This window comes from Schistocerca cancellata, chromosome 4 (genome assembly GCF_023864275.1).
Source record: "Schistocerca cancellata isolate TAMUIC-IGC-003103 chromosome 4, iqSchCanc2.1, whole genome shotgun sequence".
Lineage (NCBI taxonomy): Eukaryota > Metazoa > Arthropoda > Insecta > Orthoptera > Acrididae > Schistocerca > Schistocerca cancellata.
In genome coordinates, this window is record NC_064629.1 from 836,643,475 (window position 1) to 836,664,535 (window position 21,061).

Consider the following 21,061-nt stretch of genomic DNA (forward strand, 5'->3'; position numbering starts at 1 on the left):
CTGTCACTAACAGAATTACAGTGCCCTCAGCAAACCTCAAAGTTTCTATTTCTTTTCTGTGAACTTTAACTCCATCAGATTTCTTATTCGACTCCTTTAGTGCTAGCTAAATGTACAGATTGAATAATGCTGGGGATAGGCTACAACCCTTTCTCACTCCCTTCTCAAGCACTGCTTCCCTTTCATACCCCTTGACACTTATATCTGCCATCTGGTTTCTGTGCAAGCTGTAAACAGTGTTTCCCTCCCTGTGTTTTATCCCTGCTACCTTCGTAATTTCAAAGAGTATATTCCAGTTAACGTTGTGAAAAGCTTTCTCTAAGTCTACAAATGCTATAAACATACAAGGGAATGATCCAATTTGACATGTCAAAACTTTCCCTGAATTTTTTTATACTGGGAGAGTACACCAAAAAAATGCACTGTAAAAATTTAACTGCTAAGATGTGCCGCAAGGTGGCCCCCCCCCCCCCCCCCCCATGGTTAAAATTGCCTAATTCGTAGCCCGCCAGGTGACTGGAGAAATGTAAAAAATGACAGCGCATGTGCAGTGAGGTGGACGCACATCCTTAGACAACAGCACATCAGTAAACAGAAAACACAACACATCCCGATCGTATTTTGTAAATTGATTTTCAGTATATGTTTGAGAGTTTCTCCGACACAATTTTTCACAGTTACTATTCACTTGAAACTAAATCTCATTTAATATCTGTAATAATTACCAGTTACTAAATGTTACCAACAGAGATAAAACTGGATTAATATTCATAGTTTTTTCGTAACATATATCTGCTAGTAGTATCTGCCTTTGTATAGGTTCCAGGGCTTCACAGTAATGAGGAATCAAAGTAATGTTCTCAGTCTTGCAAAGACGAAATATGACAAATGTAGTATGCTATTGAAATTACCTACTTCTCCTGAAGAACTACATATGCTATATTTGCTAGTTAATTTCGTGGACATTCATTTGAATGGTGTCGATGTTTCTTTAGAAACTCTGAAAACTTTAGAAAAAATAGGAAGTAACTGTGATGATTCTCTGAGTTGTGGTTCAGAAAATGATAGTTGTGCCAATGAGAGTCCCGTAATAGCATTCAGTGATAAAGAAAAGGCTGTGAATTTTTGATTAAGCTAAGGAGAGAAAAAAACGCTTAAATTCAAGCATTGTGAAAAACCTGGTTTCCTTTCATAAAATCTTGAGTCCAAACTGTATAAATGGAAGAAACATTTACATGAAATAAAAAATATGCGCCAACATGAAACTCAGCAAAAGTGTGAAGGAAAAATTGTTTGAAATATTTAGAACTGCTCGTGAAAGACACTGCTCAGTTACTGATGGAGATCTGTAGACTGGACCCTCTGAATTGCAAGTGAGAGGAATATAGCTGATTTCCAGACTTCTTTGATCTTGTTAAGCAGATTCATAATATCTCACAGAGCTGAGGTCACAAAATTACGGAGTTTACTTGAAGTAAACATGTAGATCTGCCCTTAATGGGTGGTACTATAGAGAAATTCATAGCTCACATGAAGATAAAGCTTTCTGTTATCCCTTCAACTGCTGTGTATAATGCTGATCATCAGATTTCGTGAAATAATTGCATACGAACTGCACTTCATAATTTCAGGCAGAAATAAAGACAGAGCTGATTGTGCAGTTGATGACTACTGACACACAACACAGGTATACAATAATGCCAGTGATAAATATGTGTGGTTTACTGTTACCACAGCTTTATATCTGTCTTCATGAACTTGAAGGCAAGTTAGGACCAAAAATAAAATAAAAAATTGTAATTGCCATATCAAAATCTGGAAAAATGACAAAGAATAACTTTCAACATTTCATTGGAAATGTATTCTTAGAAGTTGTTCTCTCTCTCTCTCTCTCTCTCTCTCTCTCTCTCTCATATATGATACCTCTGTTTTTGAGTACTACAATGAAAAGGCTGCTGATATCATGTGTATTCCATGCCGAATTGCTAATGTGATTCAACCCCTCGATAAAGAACTTGTTTGACAGTGGAAAGCATTTTTCAGGAAATTGTCAGACAATATAATTTCCAGTAGGTCTTTGTCATTTCAGATCTATCAGCAGAACAGTATTCTTAAACTTCAGTCATTTGCACATTATCAGTTTGCATTGCCATGTTTTGCATATGGTATTGCCTGGTAAGCAGCCCAGTATGAAGAACGAAGAGCAGGCACAATTTTTGTGAAGTGCATGAATACATTAATTTTTCTTTTGTCTGGTGAGACTGATGTAAGGAAAATGTTTTGTTTTGTGAGTCAATAGGCACTTGCCATTTTTGGATAGCTATAGGAAATAATCATGGATCTGTTTTATTGTTTGTAAAATGTATAGTATTCAAAAATTATCATGAGAACTGTGTTACAGGAACTGTTAAATTATCTATGTGTAAGAAATATTTCACGTAAACAAATAAAAGTACCAGTTGATGGAACAAGTCTGTAATGTGACCTCAAACACTGCCTTGATTTTATTTGCCCTGCAAGTCACCTTTGTAAGAATTACTCTGCAAAAGTTTAGCTGTTGATATGAGACATTTTTGGTATGGTTTGAGCCTGGTTAGCACCTGAGTGAACACAAGCGAACAAGCATCAGCAAATGAGAATTCTCTCTGTTGTGGACAGAGTGCAAGCAAACTGCATTCGGTCGTGTTAAGTTTTCATTCGCTTGTGTTCTGATGACTGTCAGTCTTCTAGCGAACCATCAAAGGAAGTTCTCTCTGCTCTGCTTTGGCACTAGCAGTACTTTTATTGTTGTTGACAGGAGTTACATGAGCAATGGAGTGGTCCGAAGAGAATATAACATTGCTGATAGTATAATGTAGATATCATACATGATTCTGGAATCCAAGAGATCCACAGCACATATGCCAAAGGAAAAGAAATATGACTGGTTGTAAACAGCTGAAACACTCATAGGTCCTACTTGGGATGTGAGAAAGAGGATAAATCCTTGATATGTTTGCATCAAGTGGAAACAGAGTTAATAAACACAAGCTTGGTATTTCTTTGTATAAAAAAGGCAGTTGGCGAAGTTGGTAAAGGCGAAAAGCCTCGCTCACGGGATGGAATCTGAGCTAACTATTTGTAGTGTTGTTCCCAGAACCGATCGCGTTCCTCTGGTTTGGAGCCAAGTGGAAAGCTTAAACCGGAGGCTCAGATGATTCTGCGAAGATCTGGGGTGCAAATTTCTCAACCTCTGCTATCGGGTGGAGAAATATAGGGTCCCCCTGAATAGGTCAGGCGTGCACTACATGCAGGAAGCTGCTACAAGGGTAACGGAGAACGTGTGGAGTGCACCATGTGGGTTTTGTAGGTTAGAGAATTCCCTCCCTAGGCCCAACAAGATGCCTCCTGAGATGTGACAAGGTAGCAGTAGGCAAAACACAATAGGGAATGACAATATTAATTTGGTAATAGTAAACTGCGGGAGCGTCTATAGAAAGGTCCCAGAACTGCTCGCATTAATAAACGGTCACAATGCCCACATAGTAATAGGGACAGAAAGTTGGCTGAAACCAGATGTAAACAGTAATGAAATTCTAAACTAAGATTGGAATGTATACCACAGAGACAGGCTGATCCGTGAAGGGGGAGGCGTGTTTATAACGATAAAAAGTGCAATAGTAACGAAGGAAATTGACGGAGATCTGAAATGTGAAGTAATTTGGGTGAAGGTCACAGTTAAGGCAGGCTCAAACATGGTAATTGGATGTGTCTATAGGCCCCCTGGCTCAGCAGCTATTGTGGCAGAACACCTGAAGGAAAATATTTCAAGTAGATTTCCTGACCATGTTACAGTTGTTGGTGGAGACTTTAATTTACCAGATATAGACTGGGAGACTCAAACGTTTATAACGGGTGGCAGGGACAAAGCATCCAGTGAAATTTTTTTAAGTGCATTATCTGAAAACTACCTTGAGCAGTTAAACAGAGAACCAACTCGTGGTGATAACATATTAGACCTTCTGCTGACAAACAGAGCCGAACTATTTGAAACAGTTAATGCAGAACAGGGAATCAGCGATCATATGGCAGTTATAGCATCAGTGATTTCGGCCGTAAATAGAAATATTGAAAAAGGTAGGAAGATTTTTCTGTTTAGCAAAAGTGACAAAAAGCAGATTTCAGAGTACTTGATGGCTCAACACACAAGTTTTATCTCAAGTACAGATAGTATTGAGGATCAGTAGACAAAGTTCAAAACCATCGTACAATATGCATTAGATGAGTATGTGCCAAGCAAGATCGTAAGAGATGCAAAAGAGCCACTGTGGTACAACAACTGAGTTAGAAAACTGCTACAGAAGCAAAGGATACTTCAAAGCAAACATAAACATAGCCAAAGCCTTGCAGACAAACAAAAATTACACGAAGCAAAATATAATGTGAGGAGGGCTATGCAAGAGGCGTTCAACAAATTCAAAAGTAAAGTTTTATGTCCTGACTTGGCAGAAAATCCAAAGAAATTTTGGTCTTACGTCAAAGCGAAGGAACTTGCCTCCTCCTTGCAGAGGTGTACCGTAGGTCTCAAGAAGAGCGTAGTGCTTCAAAAGATTGGAAAAGGGTACAGGTCATCCTTGTTTTCAGTAAGGGACGTCGAACAGATGTGCAGAATTATAGACCTATATCTCTAACGTCAGTCAGTTGTAGAATTTTGGAACACACATTATGTTAGAGTATAATATCTTTTCTGGAGACTAGAAATCTATTCTGTAGGAATCAGCATGGGTTTTGAAAAAGACGATCGTGTGAAACCCAGCGTGTGCTATTCATCCACGAGACTCAAAGGGCCGTAGACACGGGTTCCCAGGTAGATGCCATGTTTCTTGACTTCCGCAAGGCATTTAATACAGTTCCCCACAGTCGTTTAATGAACAAAGTAAGAGCATATGGACTATCAGACAATTGTGTGATTGGATTGAAGAATTCCCAGATAAAAGACAGCAGCATGTCATTCTCAGTGGAGAGAAGTCTTCCAAAGTAAGAGTGATTTCAGGTGTGCCACAGGGGAGTGTCGTAGGACCGTTGCTATTCACAATTTATATAAATGACCATGTGGATAACATTGAAAGTTTACTGAGGCTTGTTGTGGATGATGCTGTAGCATATTGAGAGGTTGTAACAATGGAAAATTGCACCAAAATGCAGGAGGATCTGCAACGAATTGACACATGGTGCAGGGAGTGGCAATTGAATCTCAGTGTAGACAAGTGTAATGTGCTGAGAATACATAGAAAGAAAGATCCTTTATCACTTAGCTACAAAATAGGTCAGCAACTGGAAGCAGTTAATTCCATAAATTATCTGGGAGTAGGCATTAGGAGTGATTTAAAATGGAATGACCATATAAAATTAATCGTTGGTAAAGCATATGCCAGACTGAGATTCATTGGAAGAATCCTAAGGAAATGTAGTCTGAAAACAAAGAAAGTAGGTTACAGTACACTTGTTCGCCCACTGCTTGAATACTGCTTACCAGTGTGGGATCCGTACAAGATAGGGTTGGTAGAAAGAGAGAGAAGATCCAACGGAGAGCAGTGCATTTTGTTACAGGATCATTTAGTAATCGCGAAAGCATTACGGAGATGATAGATAAACTCCAGTGGAAGACTCTGCAAGAGAGACGCTCAGTAGCTCGGTACGGGCTTTTGTTGAAGTTTCAAGAACATACCTGCACCGAGGAGTCAAGCAGTATATTGCTTCCTCCTATGTATATCTCATGAAGTGACCATGAGGATAAAATCAGAGAGATTAGAGCCCACACAGAGGTATACAGACAATCTTTCTTTCCACGAACAATACAAGACTTGAATAGGAGGGAGAACCGATAGAGATACTCAAGATACCCTCTGCCACACACCGTCAGGTGGCTTGCAGAGTATGGATGTAGATGTAGAAAAAGGAAAAGCACAGAACATTTTCTTAGAAGTAAACAAGTCTCTATAGGTGTCTATTTTGCTGATTAAAATTAAAAGTATATGAAAGATCTGATAATTCTTGTTGCTTTCGTTCATGGATCTGTAATTACGTGGCAGATGTACCACTGTTATGTTAGTGTTTTGATGATAAATAAAAATGATTTACCTGGAATCGCACTATCTGCCCTCTGCAGACTATATTGCAGATTTCATCACGTAGCCTATGTGAAAGGTAGTATGAGTATTTCTCATTTCATTACTCATATTTCACTGACATTATCTTCTGTATACATACTTTAAATAAAATCCTTGAAGTGCTTCGCATACGTCACTACAGACATCAGAAACTTTTCGATGTATAATAGCTACTGAAATGCGAAACAATCACTAACGTAAATGTCTCTGGTTGCTAAAAACCAGAGTGTAAACGCTAGTCTTTCTTCAGGTTATGTTGGTCATTAATAATTAGTGTTTTGTTTATAAATTTCCTTTTTTAATTGTAATGAGCAGCCAGCAAAAAGCATCAGCCAATGTGTACAAAATTTTGGCGAATGCTAAGGATAGGTGGAGCTGCAATTCAGTATGAAGTGCACTTCTTCCACACATCTTACCTTTATGTAAAAGTTGAGACACCTAAATTCTTCCATTCCTACATCATTTTTCTTACTTTGTCAAAAATAGTGGACTCGCCATGTGAAATAATTCTCTCAGAATATCAAAGTTTTGCATCACTGCTGTCGATATATAATGTTGTGTCCTCTTCTGATTATTCGCGTAAAAAACAGTAACACAGTGTTCATAGGCTATGTTTGTTAGCTCATATTCTCTTCTTGTCCACATATACATATGAAAGATGGTGAACACTGGTAAATTATCAACGAATACTCATTCACTTGTCTTCACTTCCATTCACTCCAGAGTAAGCAGGCGTTAGATGCTTAAAATCCACATATGCGCATTCCGGATATTTAAGCTACGCAGCACCGCACTGTCTTGTCACAGATACCTCTTCTCATTCACTGATCACTCGCTAGGCAGGAAGGGCTGTACAAACCACTGTTATAAGCACTTCTTCATGCAGGAAAAGAACATTTTTTTAAGAAAATACCTGCAGTAAATCATAGCAGCTAAAATTCTGGCAGTGCATTTCTTTCTATGTATACTTCTTGTGTAAAAAAAATTTAGGGTAGGTTTTGTCACGTCAGATTGGACCATTCCCTGGGAAGGTAACTCGTAGCGTCAATATTGCCTTGCCTGTTCCAACATTTCTACACAACCCAAACTCGTGTTCCCCTAGTTTGGCTTCTGCCAGTTACTCCGTTCTTCTGTAAATAATTCCAGCTAATCTTTTGCAACCATGATGTATTAAACTGATAGTTCAGTAATATTTGCACATGTCAGCACCTCCTTTCTTTGGAATTGGAATTATTACATTTTCTTGAAGTCAGAGTGTACTTTGCTTGTCTCATACATTTTGCATGCCCCATGGAATAGTTTTGTTATGGCTGGCTCTCCCAAGGATATCGGTAATTCTGGCATAATGTCATCTATTTTAGGGCCTTGTTTCGGCTTACGTCTTTCAGTGCTTGGTCTGATTCTTCTTACAGTATCACGTCTCCCGTCTCATCTACATCGTCTTCCCTTTCTGTAGTACTGCCTTTAAGTTAATTTCCTTTGTGTAGCCTCTCTATATACTCCTTCCACCTTTGTGTGTTCCCTTTTTCTGCTTAGTACTGGTTTTCCATCTGAGCTCTAGATATTCATTCAGCTGCTTCTCTTTTCTCAAAAGGCCTCTTTAAGTTTTCTATACAAGGTATCTGTCTTTCCCCTAGTGGTATATGCTTCTGTATCCTTACATTCATTCTCTAGCCATTCCTCCTTAGCCATTTTGCACTTCCTGAAGGTCACATTTTTTTTTAAATTATATTTCCTTTTGCCTGCTTCATTTGCTGCATTTCCCCTTCCATCAACTAAATTCATTATTTCCTGTGATATACAAGAGTTTCTACAAGACTTTGTCTTTTTCCCTTGTGATCCTCTGCTGTCTTCACTATTTCATCTTTCAAAGGAACCTATTCATCTTTCACTGCATTACTAAGTATACATTGTAGGGCAAAAGTCGTCTTTGGACATTCCTGTAGATCTTCAGTAAATCTTCATTGACAAGAATGCTTCCACCATGTAATGGTTCCTTGTATCCTTAGAGTGATTAGTTTACTGTAGCATTTGAAGTTAGAAAAAATGACAATAAGCATTTGTTACAAACATTGAAGCTGGTTCTAAATAATGTGAATGAAGTGTGATTGGTGATTAAATCAATTAATTATGCAATGTTTAGTTGTGTAAATTCATATAATACCATTCCAAGTACCAAGTAGACTTGCCACTTGGCAAAGACCGATGGCCTTTTTGTTTAGTGCCTTGTAATCCCACCCATCTGGCAAAACTGCAGTTACTACTACTACTATTACTACTACTAAAACTACAAATGAAACGTGACCCATTGGAGAAATGTGTTACAGATCTGATCCAATGCTAGTTCAAAAACAAGAATCAGCTGCTGCTGATATACAAACCCATTAACATGCAAGCTGAAATAATTAGTGATTATGCTGCTGCTCTACTGAGACAATTGAGAATTAGTCTCTCATACAAAGTTCTAGTGGAAGAAGCCCCACAGTTGAATTAATGAGAATCGTGTCTGGTAGGGCAATCTCTAAGGGAGACATGTGTCACAATACTTTATAAAGACTATAAAGAGCTTAGAAATGCCTCGAAGCATCCTAATGAAGCACCATTGCAGTTGCGATAGTCTGGAAATTCTCAAGAGGAGAAACAATTGTTAGCGAGATGTACATAGGGGATTCCCTTTCCACTTGGACAGCATATGGCCTCACAAAAGTATGGACAAATTAAATTTTGAATGTATGTATTTAATAAATACAATAAATTAACAATATTGGAACACATGGAAAAATAAACTGAAGTAATATTGGTTTCTTTTCTTTCACTGTCAAATGAATGCAGCATGTCAACATATACATAAAAGTTTCAGTTGAAATCACATTTCCATTAACAGTAATGCTATATTACCATATACTGGTGTATCTGCAACATCTTTTATCCCTTTCCAGGCGCAGTTAGCAGAGCGTGCCAGACAGAGAGATCTTTTAGTTTCAGCAGAAGATACTGGCAAAGATGACTTGTCGGAGTCTAGTGATGAAATGTCAGATGATCAAATGGACAACAAGGTATGTTACTTCTTCATTCTAAAATTCTAGTTTCATCAGATTTTATGTTTTTAATATTTTAGTGAGGTGACAGTCTTACAGCCATTAGATATTTAAAGAACTGTGTTTTTAACCATGAGCTGTAGACTGTTGTTGTTGTTGTCTTCAGTCCCAAGACTGGCTTGATGCAGCTCTCCATGCTACACTATCCTGAGCAAGCTTCTTCATCTCCCCATACCTACTACAACCTACATCCTTCTCAATCTGTTTAGTGTATTCATCTCTTTGTCTCCCTCTTCAATTTTTACCCTCCACACTACCCTCCAATGCTAAATTGGTGATCCCTTGATGCCTAAGAATATGTCGTATCAACCGATCCCTTCTTCTAGTCATGCTGTGCCACACATTTCTCTTCTCCCCATTTCTATTCAATACCTCCTCATTAGTTATGTGATCTACCCATCTAATCTTCAGCATTCTTCTGTAGCACCACATTTCAAAAGCTTCTATTCTCTTTTTGTCTAAACTATTTATGTCCACGTTTCACTTCCGTACATCGCTACACTCCATACAAGTACTTTCAGAAAAGACTACCTGACGCTTAAATCTATACTTGAGGTTAGCAAATTTCTCTTCTTCAGAAAGGCTTTCCTTGCCATTGCCAGTCTACATTTTATATCCTCTCTATTTTGACCATCATCAGTTATTTTGCTCCCAAATATCAAAACTCATTTACTACTTTAAGCGTCTCATTTTCTAGTCTAATACCCTCAGCATCACCCGATTTAATTTGACTACATTCCATTATCCTCGTTTTGCTTTTGTTGATGTTCATCTTATATCCTCCTTTCAAGACACTGTCCATTCCGTTCAGCTGCTCTTCCAGGTCCTTTGCTGTCAATTACATTGTCATCGGCGAACTTCAAAGTTTTCATTTCTTCTCCATGGATTTTAATTCCTACTCCAAATTTTTCTTTTGTTTCCTTTACTGCTTGCTCAGTATACAGATTGAATAACATCGGGGATAGGCTACAACCCTGTCTCACTCCCTTCCCAACCACTGCTTCCCTTTCATACCCCTCGACTCTTACACCTGCCATCTGGTTTCTGTACAAATTGTAAATAGCCTTTCGCTCCCTGTATTTTACCCCTGCCACCTTCAGAATTTGGAAGAGAGTATTCCAGTCAACATTGTCAAAAGCTTTCTCTAAGTCTACAAATACTAGAAATGTTGGTTTGCCTTTCCTTAATCTATTTTCTAAGATAGGTCGTAGGGTCAGTATTGCCTCACATGTTCCAACATTTCTACGGAATCCAAACTGATCTTCCCCGAGGTTGGCTTCTACCAGTTTTTCCATTCATCTGTAAAGATTTTGTGTTATTATTTTGCAGCCGTGACTTATTAAACTGATAGTTCGGTAATTTGCACATCTGTCAACACCTGCTTTCTTTGGGATTGGAATAATTATATTCTTCTTGAAGTCTGAGGGTATTTCGCCTGTCTCATACATCTTGCTCACCAGATGATAGTTTTGTCAGGGCTGGCTCTCCCAAGGCTATCAGTAGTTCTAATGGAATGTTGTCTACTCCTGGGGCCTTGTTTTGACTTAGGTCTTTCAGTGCTCTGTCAAACTCTTCACACAGTATCATATCTCCCATTTCATCTTCATCTACATCGTCTTCCATTTCCATAATATTGTCCTCAAGAACATCGCCCTTGTATAGACCCTCTATATACTCCTTCCACCTTTCTGCTTTCCCTTCTTTGCCTAGAACTGGGTTTCTATCTGTGCTCTTTATATTCATGCAAGTGGTTCTCTTTTCTCCAAAAGTCTCTTTAATTTTCCTGTAGGTAGTATCTATCTTACACCTAGTGATATCACCTCTACATCCTTACATTTGTCCTCTAGCCATCCCTGCTTAGCCATTTTGCACTTCCTGTTGATCTCATTTTTAAGACGTTTGTATTCCTTTTTGCCTGCTTCATTTACGGAATTTTTGTATTTTCCCTTTCATCAATTAAAATCAGTATCTCTTCTGTTACCCAAGGGTTTCTTTTAGCCTTCATCTTTTTGCCTACTTGATCCTCTGCTGTCTTCACTGTTTCATCTCTCAAAGCTACCCATTCGTCTTCTACTGTATTTCTTTACTCCATTCCTCTCAATCGTTCCCTAATGCTTTCCCTAAAACTCTCTACAACCTCTGGTTCTGTCAGTTTATCCAGATCCCATCTCCTTAAATTCCCACCTTTTTGCAGTTTCTTCAGTTTTAATCTACAGTTCTTAATCAATAGATTGTGGTCAGAGTCCACATCTGGCCCTGGAAATGTCTTAAAATTTAAAACCTGGTTTGTAAATCTTTGTCTTACCATTATATAATCTCTCTGAAACCTTTCAGTATCTCCAGGCTTCTTCCATGTATACAACCTTCTTTTATGTGTGGTGTCACCGCCAGACACCACACTTGCTAGGTGGTAGCTTAAATCGGCCGCGGTCCATTAGTACGTGTCGGACCCGCGTGTCGCCACTGTCAGTACTTGCAGACCTAGCGCCACCACATGGCAGGTCTAGAAAGACGGACTAGCACTCGCCCCAGTTGTACGACGACTTTGCTAGCGACTACACTGATGAAGCCTTGCTCTCATTTGCCGAGAGATAGAATAGCCTTCAGCTAAGTCCATGGCTACGAGCTAGCAAGGCGCCATTAGCCTTACAGTGATTGTAAATTAACCGTATCTGGAGATACTCATTTGTATCGTCAATAGCGATGTACCACAAGGATGAATTAAAGTTAAGTATTCAAGGAGCTGCATATTTTTCTCTATAGCATTCATCAAGTATCCTGTTCCAGAACTCACGCCAGCCGGCGTGTGTGTACGCGTGCCTATCGGTAACCTCACCCTGTGTCTAGACTCTTGTCTAGACACAACATTATGATTCTTGAACCAAGTGTTAGCTATGATTAAGTTATGCTCTGTGCAAAATTCTACCAGACGGCCTCCTCTTTCATTCCTTACCCCCATTCCGTATTCACCTACTACATTTCCTTCTCTTCCTTTTCCTACTATCGAATTATGGTAACTTCGATGTGATGGTTGAGCAGGAGACTATCACAATTGTTTCTGCAACAGACCCATGAGTATTAAATTTTCATCTCCCTTCACTATCTGAATAATTTTTTTATCTCATCATACATTTCATCAATCTCTTCGTCATATGCGGAGCTAGTCGGCATATAAACTTGTACTACTGTGGTAGGCGTGGGCTTCGTATCTATCTTGGCCACAATTGTGTGTTCACTATGCTGTTTGTAGTAGCTTACCCACATTCCCGTTTTTTTTTTTTTTTTTTAAACCTGACTAGAAGTCTTGTTCCTCCTGCCACCGAATTTCACTAATTCCCACTATATCTAACTTTAACCTATCCATTTCCCTTTTTAAATTTTCTAATCTACCTGCTCCATTAAGGGCTCTGACATTCCACGATCCGACACGTAGAAGGCCAGTTTTCTTTCTCCTGATAACAACGTCCTCCTGAGTAGTCCCCGCCCAGAGATCTGAATGGGGGACTATTTTACCTCCAGAATATTTTACCCAAGAGGACACCATCGTCATTTAACCATACAGTAAAGCTGCATGCCCTCGGGAAAAATTAAGGCTGTAGTTTCCCCTTGCTTTCAGCCGTTCGCAGTACCAGTACAGTAAGGCCGTTTTGGTTAGTGTTACAAGGCCAGATCAGTCAATCATCTAGACTGTTGCCCCAGCAATTACTGAAAAGGCTGCTGCCCTTCTTCAGGAACAGACTAGTCTTCAAGATAGTTCCTTTACAATTGATCGTGCATTATTGTGAAGCCAGTTTGTTGCTATTTAAGGTCATGACACACAATAGATGGGTATGTACAATCATTGTAACATTGAGGACTTTCAAAACATCTAAGAGAAAGGTTAATTGATTTTCCATCTAATGTATTTGCCTTTTCTTCCAGTGACGATGGTCTGCGTGACTGAAACTGGTAGAGAATAAAGATTTATTTACACAGCTGATGATTAAAAATGCAGTTCTTTACATCATCGGATTTTGTTTTACCTATCCCTTGCCCATCAGCCCCCCCCCCCTCCCCCCACTGCCTCCCTCGGCTCTTCCCCTATCTCTCTTCCTCTTCCTCTCCCCCTCCCCCTCTCCCCCCCCTCTCCCTCTCCCCCCCTCTCCCTCTCCCCCCTCCCCCCTCTCTCTCCCTGTCCCCCTCACTCACCCAACACCACCCCTACTGTGTGATACAAAACAATTTCTCAACAAATCTAAGACATATCAGCTCATTGTTAGTGTAACAATAATATGCGTAATGTAGTGTGTTGGGTTTCAAGGATTAAAATTTTTAGTAAAAATTAAATTTTTTCTTAGTTATAAAGGTGTCAACAGGTATTGCACCAAGTTTTAGATATGGGGAAGATGATACTTAATAAAGTTAATAATCTTTTTATATTTTGTGTAACTTTAATGACAACACGTTTGTCTTAGATTACTTAAGTTGTGATTATGAAAAAATATATAGTCTGGCAAAAATTTTGAGTTAAACTGAATCATGAACACAAAATCAAATACCAAAATATTTTTGAGCTATTCGTGGCACTAAGTGCATATGCATGTTAATTTGTACACTGTAATCATGCTCATGTATTTACTAAAGCGGCTTCCTGTTCCAAAGTAATTGTTAATCAAAGACCAAATTGCATTTAGGATACAGACAATTTGGCTGAAACTCTTGAGAAAAAGAAGGTATTGCTGTCTTCAAAAAAACTCAGTTCAAAACATCTGGAATCACAGATACGTGAAATGGAAAGCAGATTACTTTGTGGAGGAAAAAATATAATTGATCACACAAATGAACAGCAGAAAGCATTAGAAATGCACAACCAGGAGATAGCTGAACGCAAGGTATGTATAGGGCTGAAACCTCACTTTTCTTTCATACATGCTTCTTTTATTTTCCTATGTGCTATCCGTTTTTGGTGAATATTAATTTATTGTGATAATTGAACATTTTTTTCTATTTCTGGATGTCATATAACCATTTTATCTTTCACCATGGGAAGAGATCAGACTGAGTAATCTGACAATTGTTTAATGTACAAATTTTCTTGTTTGAAATTTTCAAACGTTGTGAACCAGAAATGGGGAATCAGTCAAGTATTCATTTAAATGGATTCGTAAAACTGCAGAGAACCTATGCCTAGATTATCCAGTGTGCCTAGTTGCTAACTGTCAATCTTGCTATTAGATGTGATGGTAACGTTGAGTACTCCTCTGCCATAGGTAAGCACGTAAAAATCAAATTGTAGAAATAAATCATGAATATATTTCCTTTATATGAATTGTAGGTAGAACCTTCATGAAATAAGAACTTCCCCCCCCCCCCCCCCCCCCACCCACCGCCTTCCCTGTGGGTCCAGGGGTTAGAATAGGCCCGAGGTATTCCTGCCTGTTGTACAAGGTGACTAAAAGGAGTTTCACACGTTTCGGCTTTTATGTGATGGTCCCCTGTAGGGTTTGATCTCCATTCTTCAAAATTTCCCGAAGAGCAAGCCAATTGGGGAAGGGCGCCTTACAAGGTGCGTCATGCCCATCTTGCATTGAGATCTTTAGCCCACTTTCTCGTCATCGCATTGCAGTCCTGCCCATTCTCCATCTCTTGGGTGAGGACACCTTCCTGGTTGCATTTTCCGCCACGCACTATGCAGTGTCGATTTCTGCATCGACGATGACCATGGACTTCTTTGCACATGATATCCAGCACGGTAGCCAGTCCGTTGTGGTGGGGCCGCCATGCACCCTGTTGGTTGTAGCCCCCTGACCACACAGGGATTGCTCTGCTGATGGCTGCGGCGTTAACTCCCCACGTATGCCAAGAGGTAGATGCCCATCCCCCTGGGTCATTGAGACTCCCGGCAATGGCCATCCTGCCAGGTGGCCTTTGCTGCGGCTGGGTGGCGCCCATGGGAGGGCCCCTGGTCGGAGTGGGTGGTATCAGGGTGGATGACACACGATGAAGCGTAGTCCATCATCTCTTGCTGGTGGTGAAACACCAGCAGTCTCTAAGCGATCACGAGCTCAATTCAACGCATAGAAGTATGACCCCAAATCGTTCCCCTCCCTGGCCACACCATGGGAGGAACATCAGGCTAAGGATGGCAGCATATCTTATTTGTCCCGGTACCTTGAATGTTTGAGAGCTGGTGGGGAATCTTTCATGATGATGAAGCCTCAATTTTTTGTTGAGCATTTAGAGGACAAATTCGGGGAGGTCGAGGGCTTGTCCAAAATGAGGTCTGGGTCAGTCACGCAGTCACGGGAGTTACTCGCTTGTGGCAAGCTGGGGCATGTTTCTGTAACAAGCATGCCCCATAAGAGCTTAAATATGGTCCAGGGTATCATATTTCAGAGACCTTCTGCAGGTCGACGATGAGCTGCACGCCAATTTAGAGTGGCGAGGTGTAAATTTCGTCTGGCGTGTCCACCGGGGTCCGAAGGATAATCAGGTTGCCACCGGTGCCTTCATCTTGGCCTTTGAGGGAGATACATGGCCTGAGAAGGTCAAGGTGATGGTCTACTGGTGTGATGTAAAGCCCTATATCCCTGCCCCGATGTGGTGCTTTAAGTGGTGGAAGTTCAGCCATATGTCTTCCCACTATACTTCCAGCGTCACATGCCGAGATTTTGGACGCCCATCACATACCAATACTTCAGGTGCCTCGCCTCCCATTTGTGTCAACTGTGGAGAGCACCATTTGCCTTGCTTGCCTGACTGCAGGATTCTCCAGAAAGAAAGGAAAATCATGGAGTACAAGACCCCGGACCGACTGACCTACACTGAGGCTAAGAGAAAATTTGAACACCTGCATCCTGTGCATATGACATCATCTTACGCCACTGCTACAACAGTTCTGGCACCATCAGCTCCGCCAACCCAGGTCACCTCTCAGAACTGGAAGACTACACCTGCCCCCTTGATGGTGGGGGGCATTTCCCTCTCTGTTGCTCCTGCACCACCTACTTCAGGAGCAACCCCCCCCCCCCCCCCCCCCCAACCATCGGGGACGTCTGTCCCCACTTCTAAGCCAGAGAAGTGTAAGTCTTCTTTGGTTTCTCTCGCTAGGAAAGCGTCCCTTGGGTCTCTCCCCAGGTTTCTTCTAGTGGGAAATACAACACCCGCCAGTGTCTGAAGAGCCCAAAAGCAGATGGTCATAGGGCTTCTGGAGATTTTGGCATCCACTGAGGACCTAGATCTCACCAGACCCTCAGACACAATGGATATAGACTGCTCAGGCAATAAATCAGTGGCAGCAGGTGGCTCTGAGGCGTAAACTGCCTCATTGAATGTTCAATGCCTTTCCAGTCTAACGATGTCATCCTCCAGTAGATTTGCGGTGGTTTTTTTCACTGCCTGTCTGAGCTACAGCAACTGTTAAGCTTTACGCCTCCTATTTGCATTACTCTCCAGGAAACTTGGTTCCCAGCAATGCGGATCACTGCCCTAACCGTAGTGACTATAATTGAGTGTCAGGTTGAAATATGCTCACTATTTTTATATACTTGAATTTAGCATATTTCATGACAGTACTCACTTTTCCGTGAAATGTTTATAAGATGATATTTGACTTTTCTGTGTTGGCTTCAGTCGTCTACTGAAAGTATGATTCCACAATGCTGTTTCGTCGGCTGCAGAAATGACCTGGTTCAATGCGTTTGCCTCATTTTTGGTGCTTCAAATACCATTTCTTCGAATATGGTTCCTTCTTGATGTTTAAATAAAAAAGTAGTAACATAAGTCATTTTTCCTGTTCACTTGCAAATTATTATAACGGCGACCTGCACGTTATTCCACCGTCACACACACACCGAGAGTTCACTGCCGACTGACTACGGTCAAAGACGACTCCAGTGCCAAAGACATTTCACACAACATACAAGCTTCCACTTGTAACCAGTCTCTTTGATTTTCTTCGTCACATCTACTAATATTAATCAATATGCTGTCACTCTCTAACATACAAGCAAATTAGCATAAAATAAGGCAAATTACAATTCACACAAAAAATATTCTGTCAAAAATATAAGAAAACAATTACAGCCTCCCTCATTAGATTTGGTATCGACAAATCCGGTAGAAAATAACACATCTCCCAGATCCATTACAAGGTGGAGTTTGCGTTTATGTCCTAAACTCGGTCTGTAGTGAACATGTGCCCCTTCAAACCCCTCTTGAAGCTGTGGCTGTCAGAATAAGGACGGCGCAGGAAATAACTGTCTGCAATGTATATCTTCCTCCAGTACCCCTGAATGTATTAGCTACACTGAGTAAGTCCCTAAACCTTTCCTACTTCTGGGAGATTTTAATGCCCATAACCCCTTGTGGGGTGGTACCATGCTTACTGGCCGAGGCAGAAATGTCGAAACTTTACTGTCGCAATTCAACCTCTGCCGCTTAAATACTGGGGCCGCCACACATTTCAGTGTGGCTCATGGTAGTTACTCGGCCATTGATTTATCAATTTGCAGCCCAGGACTTCTCCCATCTATCCACTGGAGAGCACATAACGACCTGTGTGGTAGTAACCACTTCCCCATCTTCCTATCACTGCCCCAGCATCAGGCAGATGGACGCCTGCCCAAATGGGCTTTGAACAAGGCGGACTGGGGAACTTTCACCTCTGCTGTCACCGCTGAATCTCCCCCTCACGGTAACTTCGATATGATGGTTGAGCAGGAGACTATCACAATTGTTTCTGCAGCAGAAGGCGCGATCCCTCGCTGTTTAGGGTGCCAGAGGCGTAAGGCAGTCCCTTGGTGGTCACCGGAAGTCACTGAAACAATTAAGGAGCATTGGCAAGCTCTGCAGCGGCATAAGCAGCATCCTTCCCTGGAGCACCTCATAGCCTGTAAACGGCTCCGTGCCCGTGTTCGCTACCTTATCAAACAACCGAAGGAGGAGTGTTGGGAGAGATAGGTCTCCACCATTGGGTGCCACACGTCACCTTCCCAAGTCTGGGCAAAGATCAAACGTCTTTTCGAGTTCAGGCCCCAACAGCTGTACCCAGTGTTACCACAAATGGTGAGTTATGTACTGATGCAAACATGATTGCCGAGCACTTTGCTGAGCACTCTGCTTGAGCCTCTGCATTGGGCCTTTTGCACACTCAAACATGCGGCTGGAAGGGAAAGTCCTCTCATTCACTACACACTGCGGTGAATCCTATAACGCCCCATTTACAGAGTGGGAGCTCCTCAGTGCCCTTGCACATTGCCCCGACGCAGCTCCTGGTCCTGATCGCATTCACAGCTAGACAATTAAACATCTCTCATTTGACTACAAGTGACATCTTCTTGTCATCTTCAACTGGCTCTCGTTCAATGGTGTCTTTCCATCGCAGTGGCGGGAGAGCACCATCATTCCTGTGCTCAGACCCAGTAACAACCCACTTTATGTCGATAGCTATCGGCCCAATAGCCTCACCAACATTCTTTGTAAGCTGCTGGAACGTATGGTATGTCGGCGGTTGGGTTGGGTCCTGAAGTCACGCGGCCTGCTGGCTCCAGGGCGGCTTCCACCAGGGTCAGTCTATCACTGATAATCTTGTGTCCATCAAGTCTGCCATCCGAACAGTCTTTTCCAGATGGCAACACCTGATTGCCGTGTTTCTTGACTTACGTAAAACATACGACTTGACTTGGCAACATCATATCCTTGACACATTGTATGAGTGGGGTCTCCAGGGACCACACCCAATTTTTATCCAAAACTTTCAGTTGCTCCGTACTTTCCATGTCCAAGTTCATGACTCCCATAGTTCCATCCATATCCAGGAGAATGGATTCCTGCAGGGCTCTGTATTGAGTGTCTCTATAATTCTGTGGCCATTAATGGTCGAGCAGCAGCTGTTAGGCCCAGGCCCTCCATCTCACCTTCTCTGTATGCAGACAACTTCTGCATTTTGTGCTGCTGCTGCTGCTGCTGCTGAGCGGCGCTTCCAGGGAGCCATCCACAAGGTGCACTCATGGGCTCTAGCCCACACCTTCCAGTTTTCAGCTGCAAAGTCATGTGTCATGCTCTTATGTCGACATCATACCGTTCATCTGGAACCCGCACTTTACCTCAATGATGATCCACTCACTGCAGTGGAGACATATCAATTCCTAGGACTGGCTTTCGATGCTCAATTGACTTGACTCCCTCATCTACATCAGCTTAAGCAGAAGTGCTGGCAGTACCTCAATGCCCTCCGTTGCCTGAGCAACACCAATTGGGGCGCAGATCGCTGTACACTGCTGCAGCTGCTCTACAGAGCCCTTGTCCAATCCCGAATTGACTATGGGAGTGTGGTTTATGGTTTGGCAGCGCCTTCAGCATTGCATTTACTCGACCATGTGCATCACTGTGGGGTTCGATTAGGGACAGGAGCTTTTAGGATGAGTCTGGTGACCAGAGTATTGGTGGAGGCTAGTGTCCCTCCACTGCAGATCAGACGTGCGCAACTGCTCACTAGTTACGCAGCACACATTCATAGTTCCCCTGAGCATCCGAATCACCGTCTCCTTTTCCTGCCTGCAGCAGTCCGTCTCCCGCATTGGCGGCCCAGTCCTTCCCTTTACCACCTCTACTTGCAGTCCATTCACGTATGCCTCCATGGTGTACACCTCAGCTGCAGCTTCGTCTGGACCTTTTGCACAGCCCTAAGGCTGGGGTTAACCCCGCTGCTCTCCGCTGTCACTTCCTCTTGATTCTTGACGTGTTCCAGGGCTCTGAAGCGGTTTACACAGATGGCTCAATGGCTGATGGTCACGTAGGCTTCGCATATGTTCATGGAGGACATATTGAGCAGCACACCTTGCCAGTTGACTGCAGTGTTTTCACTGCAGAGCTGGCGGCCATATCTCTTGCTCTTGAGTATGTGTGCTCGTGCCCTGGTGGGTCATTTCTCCTGAGTACTGACTCATTGAGCAACCTACAAGCTATAGACCAGTGCTACCCTCGCCACCCTCTGGTAGTGTCCATTCAGGAGTCCATCTATGCCCTGTAACAGTCCCGCCGTTCCGTGGTGTTTGTGTGGACCCCAGGGCACGTCGGAATCCCCGGCAACGAACTTGCCGACAGGCTGGCCAAACAGGCGACGCGGAAACCGCTTCTGGAGATAGGCATCTCCGAAGCTGACCTGTATTCTGTCTTACACCACAGGGTTTTCCGGTTTTGGGAGACGGAATGGCATAACAGCACACACAGCAAACTGTGTGTCGTTAAGGAGACTCTGAATGTGTGGAAGTCTTCCATGCAGGCCTCTTGCAGGACATCAGTTGTGCTTTGCCGGCTCCGCATTGGCCATACGTGGCTAACGCATGGTTACCTACTCCGTCGCGAGGACCCACCTCAGTGTCGCTGTGGCTCCCAAATGACAGTCGTCCACCTCTTGCTGGACTGCCCACTTTTAGCCGCTCTGTGGCAGACTTTTAACTTTCCCAACACCCTGCCTTTGGTGTTGGGCGACAATGCCTCCACAGCAGCTTTAGTTTTACGTTTTATCCGTAAGAGTGTGTTTTATACTTGTATGTATGTTTTATTGCATGTCCTTTGTCCCTCTGTGTCATCCACCGTAGTGCTTTTAGGATGGTGGTTTCAATGTGTTGCAGAGTGGCTGGCTTTCCCTTTTTATTCTCGTGGTTGGCCAGCCACTGTAATCTGCTTTCATGTTTTACTCTCTTCTGTTTCTAGCATCTCTCTGTTGTTTTCTTGTCCTCTTTTTAGTGTTCATTGCCTTCCCTTCGTTCTTGTGGCTTTTCCTTTCTTTCTGTTTTCTCTTATATGTTTCATCCATTTTATCCTCACACT

At 42.1% G+C, this 21,061-nt stretch overlaps 1 protein-coding gene across 2 annotated transcripts in view; it reads left to right on the forward strand.

The window, feature by feature from the left end:
- Positions 1–21,061, forward strand: part of LOC126184918 (kinesin-like protein KIF3B) — a 157,791-nt gene that overhangs the window by 104,429 nt on the left and 32,301 nt on the right. For both annotated transcript variants that reach the window (XM_049927584.1, XM_049927585.1), the window contains 2 exons: positions 9,089–9,205; positions 13,921–14,118. In XM_049927584.1, coding sequence (XP_049783541.1) covers positions 9,089–9,205; positions 13,921–14,118 — 315 coding nt within the window. The remainder of the gene's footprint in view (positions 1–9,088; positions 9,206–13,920; positions 14,119–21,061) is intronic.